This window comes from Enoplosus armatus, chromosome 3 (assembly GCF_043641665.1).
Source record: "Enoplosus armatus isolate fEnoArm2 chromosome 3, fEnoArm2.hap1, whole genome shotgun sequence".
NCBI lineage: Eukaryota > Metazoa > Chordata > Actinopteri > Centrarchiformes > Enoplosidae > Enoplosus > Enoplosus armatus.
In genome coordinates, this window is record NC_092182.1 from 20,515,206 (window position 1) to 20,532,607 (window position 17,402).

General features: G+C 40.2%; 2 protein-coding genes across 9 annotated transcripts; one reads left to right on the plus strand and one right to left on the minus strand.

The window, feature by feature from the left end:
* Positions 1 to 143: 143 nt before the first annotated feature.
* ncoa5 (nuclear receptor coactivator 5) lies at positions 144 to 10,084 on the minus strand. Of its 8 annotated transcripts, none has more exons than XM_070902518.1 (12): positions 9,975 to 10,084; positions 8,823 to 8,882; positions 6,324 to 6,633; positions 5,928 to 6,035; positions 5,030 to 5,093; positions 2,987 to 3,304; positions 2,781 to 2,899; positions 2,436 to 2,571; positions 2,086 to 2,285; positions 1,752 to 1,956; positions 1,469 to 1,560; positions 144 to 1,134 (listed from the first exon to the last, which is right to left on the minus strand). In XM_070902518.1, exons 3-12 carry the CDS (start codon positions 6,490 to 6,492, stop codon positions 566 to 568), a joined length of 1,980 nt encoding a protein of 659 aa, XP_070758619.1. In that variant the 5' UTR covers positions 6,493 to 6,633; positions 8,823 to 8,882; positions 9,975 to 10,084; the 3' UTR covers positions 144 to 565. The 8 variants fall into 8 exon arrangements, with proteins under 8 accessions (XP_070758619.1, XP_070758616.1, XP_070758618.1 ...); XM_070902515.1 differs by having other exon boundaries at positions 2,436 to 2,592; XM_070902517.1 differs by having other exon boundaries at positions 2,781 to 2,902.
* A 1,248-nt stretch (positions 10,085 to 11,332) lies between these two features.
* On the plus strand, positions 11,333 to 15,774 carry capza1a (capping actin protein of muscle Z-line subunit alpha 1a). The gene is made up of 10 exons (XM_070902208.1): positions 11,333 to 11,368; positions 12,999 to 13,062; positions 13,154 to 13,205; positions 13,299 to 13,362; positions 13,499 to 13,705; positions 13,796 to 13,875; positions 14,025 to 14,103; positions 14,194 to 14,265; positions 14,490 to 14,552; positions 14,811 to 15,774. The coding sequence occupies exons 1-10, from the start codon at positions 11,333 to 11,335 to the stop codon at positions 14,949 to 14,951; spliced, it is 858 nt and encodes a 285-aa protein (XP_070758309.1). The 3' UTR covers positions 14,952 to 15,774.
* The last annotated feature ends 1,628 nt before the right edge of the window (positions 15,775 to 17,402 follow it).

Here is a 17,402-nt window from a genome sequence, read left to right on the forward strand (position 1 = left end):
TCATGGTACAACAAAAAGAGGAAAAAGTAGTTTTATCTTACATTTCAAATGCTTATATCTCTATGGCTTCTGGCGATACCCGTTCCATTTTATAGATTTGTCAGCACAAAATGCAATAAACCAATACCATTTTATTACAGCAATTGTGTCTTGAGTTTTTAATCATGTCTTGTTTTGACAATGAAAATGTTACAAATTAAAAGGAATAGAAAACTATAAAACACACAAGACATCATGGTTGGAAAATAACCAAGGAGTCCATCATAAACCAAAATGTACTGTACTTTACACACCTCATAGTTCAACTCACATATAAGATGAATTAATAATCATCCTCTGGCTAATAATTGAAAATACAGACCATTAGCAAGTCTGGACAAGTCATCAAATTTAATAAATTGAACACAATACTCTCAGAATAAAATAAAAACTTAAAAGCTTTTACAAAACACCCCTACGGTCTACCTATACACAACTGCACAGAGAATTGATGTGGGGTCTACTTGTGTCAGAGGGAGAGGTGGACCTCACACATTAGGAGAAGTAATACATTCACTACAACCCATCAGTAATGTCGGGGATACATGGACATAGGTTGGATCTGGCCCATGCTGGGTGCCGGCCTGGGAGGTTGCTGCTGAGCGGCGCCAGAGGCCACTAGGTGATTGAGGGACGGTCCGCTCTGAATGAGAGTGTCGAGAGCTTTCTGTACACTCGGGTTGTCAAAATTGATACCTGAAGCAGAGCTGGGGGGTCTTTGACCACCTGGTACGACTGGCATACGACCCGGTGGGGTGCCATAAACCTGGGACGCAGGTGGAGGAGGGCCAGGCATGGCTGGGCGGGGTGGGTTCTGAGAAGGGGATAGGCCAAGGGTGCCGTAGGCCTGCGACTGGGAGGTGGCGGGCAGAACTCCAGTGCCTGCTGACGCCCCAGTGCCACTGTTGAACAGGCTGAGGATTTTAGCCTGCAGCTCCTGCTGATGGCTGGGGTTAGCTGAGACGCTTGAACCAGCTGATGGCAGGTGGGTGGGCTGTGGGGGTGGGAGAGTAGAGTGGGATGGTGGAGGCAGTCCTGCAGCTGTGGGCGGGACGTCGTGGTGTACTGCTGCAGGAGCTGCAACATGGACTGCTGCTGTAGGGTGACAGGGTAGGGTTCAGTTAGAAGGTGCTACAATACTGCATTCAGCAGACAAAACTCCTGTTTTTCAACAGAGAAAAGTAGAGCAATAATTCAATTATAATTGTACTGTGGAAGAACATTTCAGGATAGATTCACATTCTTTAAGTCTATGTTAATACTTTTTGTCTAATATAGCTTCAGGAAGGGATTTCTTGAGGACCAGTATGGACAGGATGAACGATTACAGCCACCAATTACTCTCCTAATGTACATGTGGGTATGTGAGTGCTGTTTTAAGAACCAAAATTGTGAACCTATCCTTTAATAGGACACTTTTTTCTCTTACCTGCAAGAGGGTCTGTAGCACTTCGTAGAAGCCGGGCTCTTTTGTCCTTCAGGTACGCAATGAGACTATCCAGTTCGTCTGGGGTGACAAATCTACCCGGCAGCCACACCGAAAAAAAACAAAGTATTAAGTAGTAAGTGTGGAGGTTTTTAAAACAATGCATGAGCGTGTGCATGAATCACGGACTTAAAATGTTAGTCTCCACAGCTCCAATTTTTAAACTGTTAACTCAAGACGTTACAGAACAGTTTTAGACCAAGTCCAAAGATATTAAACAAGATACCTGTTTTCAGACAGTAATGTGATGGTGGTAAGCACAGATATGGGATGACTCTCTCTGTCAGGCTCCCTGAGTAACACATCGTCCGCCATCTTGGCAGCCTTTCGCGCAATCTCCTCACGTTCTTTTTCACGGTTTTCTACTTTGTACGTGTCATAGTTGTGGGCAACCAGCATCATGGCATCCTGCATTGGCATGTTTCGATGCTCTACGGCAACAAGGACACAACAAATGTTAGCATGCAAAACAGCGAGAAGATAAAAAGATACACCTTTTACATGCTGTGCTCTTAACTTTTTGAATCTACCAACAAGTGCCTATTTTCCTCTGGCATTACCTTGCGGTGTGCCGAACAAGATGTTGACAGTGCAGGACCGGTGGACTTGGTGCTGCTGTGTAATGATGATGGCAAAGGGGGTGCGGGCTCGGCCTACATCCTCCAGTGCCTGGGTTAGTGACACTTCTGTGTTGAGGAAGATGAGATCCACCACCATGCCCAAATCACGGACTTTCCGCCCGACCGTCTCAGCATACTCCCTACAGTTGTTTTTGAAGTACACACGGGCAGACACACACAAACACAGGAGCAATATGAAATGAAAACATCCCATGTATTGGTCAAATATTTACAGAGACGTTTCTGGTTGAAGATATGCGTTTTCAGTAAAGAACAGAGAGTGGACATACTTTTGCGCCTTGTTGACAACAATCACAGAGCAGTCAACAGGACGGTCAGTGTCGTAGCGCCGCTGGAGTTCTTCATAGTACTGTCGATACAATTCATTACGCCGACGCTCTTCAGGTCGAGCACGATCATCTACAGCTGCGGAGGGGTTGAAGGGAACTGGAAAGTTTAATGTTCTGTATTTGAAAACAGTTCTAAATTGACTTTAAACACAACCTGTTTAAGCCTCACTCAGGTAATTCCTGGTTCAGCTCTGACATACTATAAATACTGCAGTTGTGCAAAATATTTTACAATAAAATGGATGATTAGAACACAGATTTCATGGATTTGCAGAGTACACATACCCTCTGACTCACGCCGTCCGTTCCAGGGATCTCTGTAAGGGTCCCTGTAGGGTTCATCCTTCCTTCGATAATAGTCGTCAGCACCACTTCCACTGCGGTAGTATCGGTCATAATCATCTCTGCTGTATGGAAACATTTCAGGTTCAAACAAAAATGAAACACTTAACCCTGGACTTCCAACTAATGGGCCGAGGTTCAGTAGTCACCTGTATGCAGGTTCCCGCGGGTCACTTCTGATGTCTTTGTCTCTGCTCTCTGAGCTACGGTACCGGTAATCATGGTCACGTGAGTGGCCACCCGGCCTCGGCTCTCTACCTGGGTCCCTTCCATCACGGCTGTCTCGAGGCTCACGTCCGTCACGTCCATCACGTCCATCACGGCCGTCACGGCCGTCACGACTGTCCCGGTCCCGCGGCTCACGTCCCTCCCGGCTGTCCCGAGGCTCACGTCCATCACGCCCATAAACGGGTGAACGTGACCGAGGCCGGGGCTCTTTGCTGTCCCCATAACTGCTATATGGGGCCCTGAGAGAAAAGTTATCAATTAGTGCAAGGAAGGTTAGAGTTTAGGCTGCCTATGAAATACTACAAAGGGTAATATGAACTTCTGTCCTCGACTGGTGAGGACAGGCCTACAGTAGATGTTGTACATTTAATAAAATATATCTGTATTTATTCAAAATGAAAAGATAGAATATATTCATTCGCACAACCAAACCAGAGCAACTATCGTTCGCACAAATTCAATCCAGGAGGTGATTCCGATCAGCGTCCTTTCAACAACGATCTTTTGAAAATATCCAGTGATCCGTGTACGCAACAATATTGATTCGTCAACCATTTGAGGTTCATTGAGCATTGAAGTCCAGCTCCAAAAATACGCAAGTACCGTGGCAGTTTAACCTTTTTGAACAAGGCAGTTTGTTTTGCAAATTTCGGTCAACTTGCTTACGATGATTTGCGTTGTGTTCTTCAGTAAGCCACATTCCCATGCTGCAAATAAGAGGTCAGAAAATGCTAGAAAGAAAATGCACATTTGCTTGAAAAGACAGAACTAAAATAGAACTGTTGAGGCCTAGTACAAGTTATTAATCTCACCTTGGAGAATTTAATACATTTTAAAAAAGGGAAACTGTTTCTACATGAGGCTTTTCACACACAAAAAAAGAAAAAGAAAAAAAAGACTAGGGTTCTTAAAAACATGAACTGACCTAGGTGTATCCAAGTGGCAGTCATGTTAAGTGTCATTTGAGCTTGTTTTTTTTCATGTTTACAAAAGATGGATGGGTGCTCACTCATGTACAGGGCCATTATTTACTAAAGAAGGCTCTCCCACAATTCTTTGCTCTAGCAAATTCCCTGAGAATATTCAATATCACGACAGTTTCAATTTACGCCCGTTATATTCCCCGTTGTGTTGGTATCTCGTGCACGTGCGCGGATGACGTGATGCAATCCTGCCGATGGTTTAACGTTATTCCACTGAAGGTTGCTGGTGGTAGCACGTCAAGAAACGTAGCAATGTACAAACAAAGCAGGGAAGAAGACGGCTACTAGCTAGCAAACATGGAGGTAAATGATGTGAGGTTCAACATCCAAAAAATCCCAAAATTTTAAAAAATGGCTCTGCAGATGTTTTGAGGAAGGAAATTCATTCACCACAGTTATTAGGCCTCAAGGACACATAATGTGCTTGAGAAACAGTAAGTATAAAATTTGTTTTGTTTACAAAAAACAAAAAGGATACCTTTAAATGTATTTTCACTGTAGCTTGCCTAAATCAACATCATATGTTTAGCTGTTCCTCAGACTAAATGCAGTTTTAATGTACACACCTAATTAGTTAAAGACCACATTGTAGGACATGAACCTAGATGTGGGGCAGAGCGGGATAAGCATTACGTTTCCTTCTGTCAGCATGTTGCATATTCCTAGCTATAAAGATGAAATGCAGGACAAAATCGTGCAAAGAACACGAGCGTTGAAAAGCCATAAGGCAAGAATCTTAGAGACAAAGACACTAAATTACATTCATTTGGCTCTTTCCTTTATTTCAACATCTGGACATTTTAATGTCGGGTGAAATATTGACACAAAACCATCTGATGGTACGGCAGCTTCCATCAAGCGGACTTCACCACTGGTTGAAATGACAGTTGATGAAAAAGTTATACGTTTTTTTTGTTTGTTTTTTTTACCGACACCTCAGAGGCGATGGTAGTTCTTCACACCCATTTCGCGTTACTTTACCTTCGTGGAGGGCTCTGCTGGGATTGAGGTTTAGCTTGCCGTCGCTCCACTGCCATATTTACATCTGAAAATAAATCAATCCAAACGTTGAACATAACAGTAACATGTAAATCAGCTTATGTGTTCACGCAGAATCGAGTGGCCGCGTCAACAATTCCACGATCCAAATGACACTGAGCTCCAATATCCAAGTTTGAATATCCAAACTGGGCGAGAGTCAAAATGCAGCAAATCGAGAAATGAAGGACATTTTCTCCCCGTCAAAATTGGATAAACAGTAGCAAAGTTTGCACGTGTAAATTAGATTCTCAACTTGAAATTTGGCCTTCAGAAACTCCCAAAGTTCCCCGCTTTAGTGACATTTAAATCCATGTTGAAGAAAATTCCAAGACAGTGTTGCAAATAGATCAAGAGATTTCGGGATTCAGGCTTTGCCAGAATTTAGCAATGCACTTGTTTATTTGCTTTATAAGCCAATAATGTAACATGTCTACAAAAAGAAAGGTTTAAGCTGAAAAATCAGCAAGGCTAATCTTCAGTTTCATGAGTTGTAGGTCAAATCATACAACCTACAGTTTGTAAGGTTAGTTGTGGGCAACCATAGGGCTCCACTTTAATTGTTCTTAAAATAAATGAATGAAGGACGTCTCTCATAGCATTTCTTTGTTTCTTTTTTCCAAAAACACCAAATCCAAATCCAAAAAACAGATTATCTTCAGTATTAACACTTAAACCATCATGCCCAATCATCTAAGGTTTGTCACAAAAAAACAAAACAAAACAGTTATGTTTAAAGTAATGTTAATCTTTTATTAACTTGGTTTTGTTGCTCACTGTACACCAATAAAAATCTATCCTCTTTAACCAGACATTCACACCTACTGCAGTTAAGGCTTACCTATTTTATAACCTTTATATATTCGACCCTGTTGGGCCGCCTTTGCAGCTTCAGCTTCCTCAACGCGTTCAAATTGTACAAATCCAAACCCACGAAACATGGATACGCCTGGAAGAGGAACATTTTAAGTGGTACAAACTTAGGATCATTTTGAAGAACATTTTCCATACCTACCCATTTACCGTCTTTAAAAAAAATTAGCAGTCGGGACATCATTACGAATTTTACATTCTTGCATTTCATAAAAAAACACGACTGATGATGACTACATTAATGTTTTTGAACATCGAAATGTAATTTAAAAATCACTTTTGACATTCAGGGACTGTCTGTTTGATTCAAATTATTGTCATGAATTAAAACTGACAGCGTATTGCTTATATTGTGTTTACTGACCGACTATCTTCCCGTATGCGCTGAACAGGTCTTCCATATCCTTTTTTTCCATGTCGGATGTCGGCAAATTCCCAACAAAAATCCTTCGCTCCAAATCTCGAGGATCATTACTGCTGCAGGAGCGTGAATAACGCCCTGGTGATGTGCTGCGGCTTCTTCTGCGAGACATGACTCGATTCCCAACGTTTACTGGTTCCTTTCTTCGTGTATCTCAAATGCTTGATAAGTTTGGTTTTTTCGCTAATAAGCGTCTTAAAATTGACGTCCACGATCCTGAAACGTCAGTGAGTTGAGAGAAGAGATCAAATTCCTTGGAAGGATAAAAAGCTTTAGTAGAGCAAAAGTTGCAGGTCAAAAATCACATCAAAGTTCTGAAATGTAGCAAATGTTCAAATTTGAATTAAATAGTGCTGTTAGATCGCAAATTCTTCGGAAACCTTGTGTTAAAAAACAGCAATTTCTAATGCATCCTGCATTTTTCTGGTGCTCATTTGCACAGCAGGATATTATTTGATTTAACTCTGCACTGGACATTTACGTATGTGAGAGCTTGTCTTGAATTATGGCACAAGGGACAGCAGTGGGGCGTCAGTGTATGATTATTGCTGAGTGTCTTAACAAACGCAAATGAAAATCGGCAACGCAAATTCGGTGATACAATGGACTTCCGTCTGATTTTCCCTCGTGCTAGGATACAAGAGCCTTGCAAGCCGAGCCCACAATTTTATTACGCGTATTGACGTTCATTGCATGTAGGACCGCAGATGAAATGTTCCTACATCTGATCGGAAAATAGTGCACGTTCTGGGCTTTCACCATCCACAAAAATCAGTTCCTGATAACATCTTGTTTGAGTAGTTGATCACTGGGCCCAGAGGTTTCAACAGGCAGCAAATCGTGTTATCATCTAAGCACTTCCTAACATTTCCATGTGTAACTGTTTGGTATAAATTAATTCTCAGTGGAAGACTGCCAAACTGAAATTTTGTAGTGAAAACCGAGCATGAAAGATGCAGTTGGGATTTATAAAGCTAGAGATACGAGGCATTGTGCTGGAAAATAATAAATACGTAATTTTCATTATGACAACTTTGTCCTAGGGGAAGGTTGTACACCCGGTATACCTGGCACACCCGAAGAGACTGTGCCATGATATAAGTTGGCTGCACCACTTTTTCCAGTACAGAACAGAACAGATTGAACTATGCCATTGCATAAAAATCCACTATGACTCAATATTTCAAGTTACTATAAATGCAAAATTTCCATGCGCAGAAATGGAAGGTGATGAAACGGAGACAGCGCTACAGAAGCAGGATCAATGGACGAGTAAACGTGTCGTGACAAGCGTTTGAGAAAGTCCGTTGAAACCGGCTGAACGTTGGTGGTGAGAACTCACATTTCACAGGATGCAGTTCGTAGCCGCAAACATTTTCACGCAGAACAAAATCGCAAAGTTATATTGTCGTTGTTGTGAGAAAGTTGTGAGAAGGTGGAGCAAATGGCAAAAGATACCCACAGAGATTCACACAGCGTCAACTGTGCAACGTGATAAACGGTTATGAAATTCTGCATCCACAACTTTAAAATGGACTCATGGCAATAAATAGTTACAATCCCAGAGTCAGATATTCAAAATGTTCCATGATGTAAGTTTAGGGTCACACCACCCATCTGAACTTTGTCTCTCTGTAAAATTGTTAAACATCTCTCAGTGCAGCAGTTAAGTTTGTTATTTTTTGGCAAGAAAAATATGCCCTGTTAGGTCAGTAGGATTTCACAAAATAGCTGTGTAGACAACTCTCAAACAGTGTTTTCTACAAATTGGAATGCAGCATTTGTTCATATCATCCTCTTCTCTCGAAATGGTAAAAAAACATCTTGAGGAAAATCGCACTGATGAAATGAAATCATGGGGTCACCTTGAAAATGCCAAAATTCAAATGTTTTCTTTTGTTCAAAGAAACCAACGTTTGTAAAAGTCTTCAGGATAAATTGACATTTTTATGTGGCCTACATGCCACAATTTCAAGAGATTTCAGCAGAAGAGATTCTCTAAAGATTTTAAATTGCAACACACGTTACAAACTGACATTAGAAAGTGAAGGCATTTTTGTTACATTACATTTATGGTAGGAGGTCTTTTACATAATGCCTTTTAGGGATCATCCTCTTCGCTCGAAATGGTAAAAAAACGTCTTGAGGAAAATCGCACTGATGAAATGAAATCATGGGGTCACCTTGAAAATGCCAAAATTCAAATGTTTTCTTTTGTTCAAAGAAACCAACGTTTGTAAAAGTCTTCAGGATAAATTGACATTTTTATGTGGCCTACATGCCACAATTTCAAGAGATTTCAGCAGAAGAGATTCTCTAAAGATTTTAAATTGCAACACACGTTACAAACTGACATTAGAAAGTGAAGGCATTTTTGTTACATTACATTTATGGTAGGAGGTCATTTACATAATGCCTTTTAGGGAGCAGCCCCTTCCATACCTTAACTTGAACCTGGATGCCCTGGATTCTGTGTCCAAATAATTCAAAAACCCCAAGCGTCTGAAAAGGGGGGGAAAGAAAATCAATAACCACTTTACACAGTTAAGAAATAAATCCCTTCAAATGCTCTTGGGTGTCTGTAGGAGCTTCACACTACACTGATTACAGTCTCCTGAAGCAAAAACGAATAAGAAGTGTGAGTCATGTTCATCATTTACAGCTCTAAAGTCAGCTCTGCCGAATAATGCATCCCCCTTTTAAGTTTCTTTGCCAACACTTTGGGATCAAACAATGTTACCAGCACATATTTTTGTGTGAATCACATACATGTAACATTCACCTGGTCTGATAAAGGAGGGCATGCAATTCACACACAGTAACTTTATTACTGGGGGTCTATGAATCAAATGCACTCAGCGGCTATACTCACTTCGGTTGAATTACGCATTAACTTTTTAACACTCATGACGGACACTTCAAAATCAAACTATGATGGGAATAAAATTTTAGTATAACTGAAATGTCTGAAATGTTATGTTTATAAACACAACATGAAAGAGTTCGCCCTCTGAAACATTGAGAGATTAACAGTTAATCAATGAAACCGTGCACATTTCAGACAAATCGTATCAAGAAAATACTACTGAGTAGCAAAACACTGATCACACTAAATATTCATAAACTATCGACTTATCATTACATCATTTATCATCATAAGTGAACCCGACACAGAGGAATATATCGTTTTTAAACAGTATTTTGGCTTAGAAATCATTACAATGTCTGGTAGTTTTGGCTGTGCGTGCTCGTGAGACAGAGCTCGGCATAACACCGGTCGCGCTACAAATGGCGTACCACACGCTTCAGCACCGAGTTATGATTGCAGATAATATAATGTAACAGGGTTATCTTACGATTAACATAGCGACACATTTAAACCTCCATTCCTTTGTGTGTTAACGGTTATGTGGTTACGATGTACATGTGGCTAGATTTAACGGTAGTTGTTATGTTAGCTTCTCAACGGTAGCTAGCATAGTTATCTTAATACCAAACAGCTAGCTTCGTACTTACATAGCCAACTACATTAAGGTACACTGTTTCACTGCGCACGTCGTTATTTTAATTACAACAGAGCAACTCTTTACTCACCTTCAATTTGAATTTGAACTCTGCAGGCCTGTCTTGAGTCTCTCAAGGCCAAAGACAGTTCGTGTTTTTTTCGGTATCTTCTCACAAGGATGCTCTCCTTTAACATCATTTACGACAGCTGGCTGCGATTTCCTCTTCTTCTTCGTCTTCTTCCTTGAGGTTTTACGGCAGTTGGCATCCTTAACGTTGCATTACTGCCCCCTTTTGGCTGTTCTGGATTTAGTCTTCCTCTTCTTCTTGTGCGACCACAGATAGTATTATATATACATCGCCTCCTACTGGCTAGTTGTAAAATATGTCTGGCGAAGATAACGTTGATATATACAGTATAACCCCCTCCCAGAATATTATAATAAAAACATCTATTGCTCGTGTTTAACCATGTGGATCATATTGCCCCACATTAAACTATTTCATAAGTAACTTTCACTAGTAACTGTCTCTCCTGCATCACCACACAGGTGATAAACAATCTGTCCATACAATCTTTATAAACAATCTGTCCGCACAGTATTGGTGTGTGTCCCACCACAGCTGCATCCTGCTCAAGTCTTTTGTTCTTCGTTGGGTTCTCTCATTCTTTTTTTCTGAGTATGTTTATGATCTGAGCTATTTCACAATCCACAGAGTCTGTGTTTTCTTGTGTCTTAGGCTCTACAGGCTCACCAGCACCTTTCAGTTGTGGTTCTATTGAAGTTTCACATTCAGCTGTTGTAAAGTCCTGGTCATCCATGGGACACAGAAACTCACAATGTAGGCCTCATGTCAGCCAGACTCCGTATTTCAAGGCAATTAAAACCAAACGTAATAGATATAGTTCTATATTATCAATGGGTCGTATTTTAACCGCAGCACGATCAACTCAAACGTTAATCCACAACTGTCTTCAGTTGTCCAACTATGTGAACACTATGTGTGAAAATCTTTACCATCTGTACCATCTGTACCATCCATTCCAATATACTAGAACACGTCAAGGTTGCCAGGTTGGGATATTGTCAGCTTCAGTTTGTATGTGGAAAATAATATAAATTACCATATTTAATTATGATATATAATGGGTTTTATTTGGAAAAAAAACACGTCATTTGAAAGAATATCAGATAAAGAATTATCATATATATATATATATATATATATATATATATATATATATAATATATAAAATATATTTTCAAGCATTCGAATATTTATTCATCATAGTCGTCTCTATCGCTTGACTAAATGCATTTACTGTATATTCAGGATAACATGGAAAGTGAGCTCACCCAGCACAGTTTTGCCGGCTGGGTGCTGGGAGGAGTCACACATACCTGGCAACACCAGCAGTCGCTTTGTTAACACTTCATTGAGCCAAGATGGCAGACTTCGAAGAGCTCAGCGATGAAGAAAAGGTATTACCTTATAAATTCATAGTGTGATCGTTCCATCATCATTTACGTTTGTCTTGAAAAATAGCAGTGCTCTGTGAAATCCTTACGATGAAGCATGAATTACCAAGCTTGCCGTTATTAGGCGTTTGCTGGTGGAGCTAGCTAAGCCAAGGCAGTGTTGTATTTGACAGTTCGGAGTTGTATCTTGCATGTTGTTCCTGCGCACAAATACATGATGTAAGTTAGCTAACTTATGTGAGTCCGGCCTTCTTAATAAAAAACAATATATATGTACAGCTGAGCTTGATGTCTGATTTAGTATGAACATGAGTTTAGAATGTGGAAATTAGTAGCTAATGCTAAATGGAAGGAAGTCGAGCTACTTCCTGCATTTACAGTATGGATAATGACAGTGCATCAGCAGTATAACACCACCCACACCCAGTTTACTCTAGCTTAATGTTGCTGCCTAAACTAGTCTTGTAAACAAGTTGAAGTTAGTCACACATGTTACTCGAGTTTGCAGGTATTTTGTAATTTAGCTTGTACGCCTGTAACTTTTTTCACTAAATTCACAGGACAGATGCAGCCTCTGTGGCTGTTGTTGCTCCCCTTTTCTCAAGCTGCTACATGTTGTAAAATAATGCTTAGCATTCCTAAAGCTGATGGTGTGGCCAGAAGCTTACACCTCCTGGCATTTCTGCAGCGAACCTTTTAAATAAATGTAAACAACTTAGTGTAATGAAAGGATTGAAATCCCCCAGTTTAACTTTTATTAGATATTTACTTCTGATTGTATCTTTATCAGATATGAGCAAACACATTGTTGAACTGCATGGTGGAGAATCAGAGTCTGAGCCTGGGAGTGCTTTCTGGGCTCTGAATGGAGAGACTATTCAGGAGCACAATTAAACTGGGTTACTCATTGTTATGCCCCTCTGCCCTTTCAGCTGGACAGCCCATTTGTAGGTCACTGCCAGCTGCAGCCTGGAGGCTAAATAACCCTGTCTGCCTGACAGACGGCATCACTGGCACAGCTGCACTATAATGCAGCAGTGACATTAGGATGTAGGTTTGGTTAAAGCTGAGAATGTCACAAATGAGAGATGAAAAGAGAAAGACGGTTTATTGCAACTTCTCTATTGACAGCAAACGTCCATGTTACTCTGTGCTGCCTGATTGTGTTTAACTTACCAATACCTAACAGTCCTTCCTTACTGAGTATTATCTTACGAGAGCGCTAGTACCTTCCCCAACTTCTTCACTCTGTGGCTTTGACACCACATGCTTACACTTGCATACTGGCTGCTAAGAAAAGCCCTTGGGCAACATACCCTGCCTGCCATCTAAGGAGTGGCCAAAACAGAGCTAACAAGCCTGCAGCCAAGAAAGTTAGCAGACTGCTCTCTGCTTCACTCTAGTGGCTGTTTGCAGGTTTTTCACTTCTCACAGACATCACCTGCTATATCTCAAAAGAGGATAAATTGGCTAGTTTTTCCACAACAAAAAAAAACATGCAGCAGATTTGGCTTGTGATTCAGGAGACTGTTGTTATTTTGCTCTTTAAGTAAGAAGGGAACTGCCTCCATAAGTTACACACTGTATTTAGTGTTAATAAGTTTCGTGACAAGGTGTTTTTTTTTATTTCTAGGTCCGTATTGCAGCTAATTTTGTGATGCATGCTCCTCCTGGAGAGTTCAATGAAGTCTTCAATGGTGAGCCGGATTTGTGTTTGACATCTTTTGGACTACCTGCATTTTAATGTGTACGGAAACAATTAATACATGTAATAATTCTTCTTTTCAGATGTGCGAATACTGCTCAACAATGATAATCTTCTCAGAGAGGGCGCGGCTCAGTGAGTTTCATTCTCGTCTTTTTTGTTATCTTGCAAAAAAATTATGTTCTGGATGTACATTCAACTTGTTGTTGTATTCTTTTTTTGATACAGTGCCTTTGCCCAGTACAACATGGATCAGTTCACCCTTGCCAAAATTGATGGATATGAAGATCAGGCAAGCCTTTTCTAAAAATAAAAAAATAAAAAATAAAAAAAAAAACCAATAAAATATGATTAATCTACATTATAAAGACAATGCCTGAGTAATTATGGTAGGTTTCTCTGTCCATCTCTGTCTGGTTCCCCTGCAGGTCCTGATAACAGAGCATGGAGACCTGGGTAATGGCCGCTTCTTTGACCCTCACAACAAGATCTCCTTCAAGTTTGACCACCTGAGAAAGGAAGCCAGCAACCCCCAGCCCCATGAGGGCGAGGCAGCCCTCAGGTCATGGAGAGATGCCTGTGATTCTGCCCTCAGGGCCTACGTCAAGGAGCACTACCCCAGTGGAGTTTGCACCGTAAGATCACACTCCAACTCTGCACCGTAGCCGCCATGTTCAGCATTACACACAATGAATCACCCACTCATCCTGGTTTATCTGCTTCAGGTTTATGGGAAAACAATCGATGGCCAGCAGACCATTATCGCTTGTATCGAGGGTCATCAATTTGAGCCTAAAAACTTCTGGTAAGTTGATGGAGGACAGTGATCTCATTTCCTAATCAAATTCACTCAGACAATTATGTTGGTGCAGCATAGAGGCAGTGATGTGTTATTGCGTTAGATGTGTTTGGGATCAGTTTTCAAGTGTACTCTTCTACATTTTCTGTTTCCAGGAACGGTCGCTGCCGGTCTGAATGGAAGTTCAGTGTCTCACAATCTACAGCACAGGTGGTTGGAGTCATGAAAATACAGGTACGTTGTGTAATTAAGGGTTGTAGTATGAGCTTAGCTGAGAAGTTAGTTTTGCTTCACTGTTGTCTTTATTTCCTCTGTTTATCCCAGGTACATTATTATGAAGATGGAAATGTGCAGCTGGTCAGCCATAAAGATGTACAAGAAGCACTGACTGTGTCTGTAAGTATTTTAAGTTATTAATAGTTTAGAGTGTTATACAGGAAAGCTGAGGATTCCTGTTTACCCATGGTCTGTGTTTGCATTTTCAAACAAAGCCAAGTGGAGTTGATAATCCAGAAGCAAGTAGAAAATAATTGCATGGATTTATTGGAGTATTTCATATTTGATTTATGTTGATGTGTGTTTAATTAATTGAATTAACCCACAAATGTATATTTTGGCAGAACGAGAGCCAGACTGCAAAGGAGCTTGTGAAAATTATTGAGGATGCAGAGAATGAATACCAGGTATGTGGGAGAGTCTCAAAATAAAGAAACATCTATTTGATTCTGATTCTGAATCATTGTCACAACCAGATTTTCAGACACTTACATGTCTACAATCAAAATAAAGTGTCTTCTTTTCCAGGTTTTTGAGAAAGTTAGCAAACTTAAACACAGCTATTCAGAATATGAAACCATTTCATGGAAAATTGTCTTAAATCATCATAGTATGTACAACACAAAATTTCCACTTCTGACATACTCGTCTCTGTTGTTTTTCAGGTGGCCATCAGTGAGAACTATCAGACCATGTCGGACACCACGTTCAAAGCCTTACGCAGACAGCTCCCAGTCACCCGCACCAAGATTGACTGGAACAAGATCCTCAGCTACAAGATTGGCAAGGAGATGCAGAATGCTTAGAGGACAGAGGCTGCTGGGGTTACGACAAACACATCGGAGACGCTGATGCTCGCGCAAACATGTGTGATGCAACATAACGTACTGTATGTCCTTCTAACAGAGACATTTGTTTGGGTTTTATCCAGAGAATGACAGCTTCCATTATGCACTACGAGGGGACGCCTTCATTTTAACATGACATTGAGTGGTGTAACTGTTGCTCATTTGCAAACATATATTATTTTTGAATACATAATGCCTTGAGTGACACTGTGAAAGCTTGGGTCATTCCCTGCTGTCACATGTTAGACACACACAGTTTCTAATCCCTCAGTGCTTCAAATGGACACACATCCTCCCAAAAACCCCCTTGACTTTCATGTAGCAACTAATTTACACTCTCTATATAACATAACTCATATTCTTTAGGAGCTTCCAATACCTCTATAGTTTTTTAATAACAGTATACTGTTACGAATACTGTATGCAATTCGATATGGTAACTGCATGGAGAGAGACTGGACAGCACCAAATTATGCAGTTTCTATTTTGGTCTGAACATCCCATCTGTTTCTATTTATGCATCCCTCTGGACACAGGGTTGTAGCCAGCGGACATGCCAAAGCATACATTTTTCTTTTCTCATTCACTGACCATATGTTGTCATCCCCTCTGAAGTTTAGTTTCTCTTCCCTCTGACATTTCCGGTGATAATCCCTCTATATCCCCCTGGACTGATACAGTATTGGTGTTCTCTTGCCAGCTGTTTGCCTTTAGCTTTTGCTATATTTTTTATACAAACTAAGTACATTTATTATTCATGAAATAAAAATAATGTCTTCAAGCAGTGGTGATCATTTGTGTTTTACATCATGTGTGGAGTTTTTTTTTAGAGAGCCTGGGCACCAGATGTCTTCTTCTGGGTTCTGGGAATTTGAGGTGGTTATTAACCTGAGGAGGAGTTTACACTCTAACACATTGATTAATTATTTTTAGACTAATAAATTAAGTGAAATGTAAGGATGACAGGATGAAAGGTTAGTACTACAAATTTAGACAAATAAATAAAATGTAACATTTGTGAATTTACTTTTATTGTTTTACTTTAGGTTGTGATTTAGTAGTTTTATGGTTAATTAGTTAAAGCGTAAATTTCTCACTATTCTCTTACACTCAGTTTGAACTGGCGCATACTCTGTGTCCAGTTGCTGCACACACATAGTCCGATTGCATGAGGAAACAATACATCCGCCTGAGCAAGGAAATGTGGCTCAGTGTAGTGCAGCCTCAAGGTCAAGGAAAGGATGAGTCAGAGAAGAAGGCCCATGAGGCCTGTTAAGGCCAAAAACGTTTTCCACATGGGGCCTGAGTGTGTGGGGTTGTAACTGTGTGAACTCACCCGATACTGCACGATACAGTGATTGTGTATGTAACCATTGTTACCTTGCCAGGGAAGGACTCTAACCTAATCTCGAGGGATGAAAGTGTTTACGTTGATAATGAATAAACTATAAGAGTTGGTGGTCACCATGACCTGGCAAATTCTGGGAGAAGAACGAATTGTGCAAAACAGGACGAGCAGTGGATTTAAAATAATCCTTCAAGGACAGGTTGTATTGTATGAGACGGTGGGAAAACAAACACAGGTTTGCATTATAATGAAGCATACACAGTATGATACACATACACTATACACTGAACACTGTGCATTTGGTACATAACATCTGTCTTGTCCATAACAAAGTATGTAAATGAAGAATATAATTCTGCTGTTTCCATGTGCACTGTGGTTAGCATTTAAGTAGAACATGTTAACCGGCAACTATTTTGATAACACTGGGGAACACAATTTTTGTTGAGTTAGGTCTGACAGCTGTTTTTAACTAATTTTTGGGTGCGGAATCCAAAACTGATCTCAGTTTTTCTCTATCACGTCAGGTTTTTGAACTATAGGATCTCCGTTTTCTTAAAAAATATGAAAAATACTGTACTTAACAGATATGTGTGTGATAGTACTGACCTATTGGGAGCTGCACACACCTCTCACCGCACTGTCTCAATTGTGACTGCACAAACAAGTTGCCACGTAGCTGTAGATGAGTCCAATCGTAATCAGCTGGCAAGTCTTACTACAGCTAATCAGTGGAATTTTGCTTATCTGGAGGGTAAGCTGTGGAGAAAAAACATGACGTGCTAGAAAAAAACTGACTGCAATTTTGGAATCAGCGTGCCAATTTTAGTTTTAATCAGCATAAAAATCTAACTCAACAGAATTTTTTTTTTCAAATTGTTCCCCAGTGTTATCAATTACTCCTGCAAGTCAATTTTGAAGCAAAAATACCAAATATTTGATTATTTACAGCCTCTCCGGACTTACAAAAAGAACAACTTGGAGAACTCCCCTTGGGCTAATCAAAATTTCAAAAAAATCAATGGAATAATAAATTGCTAAAATAATCATGGTGTCAAAAT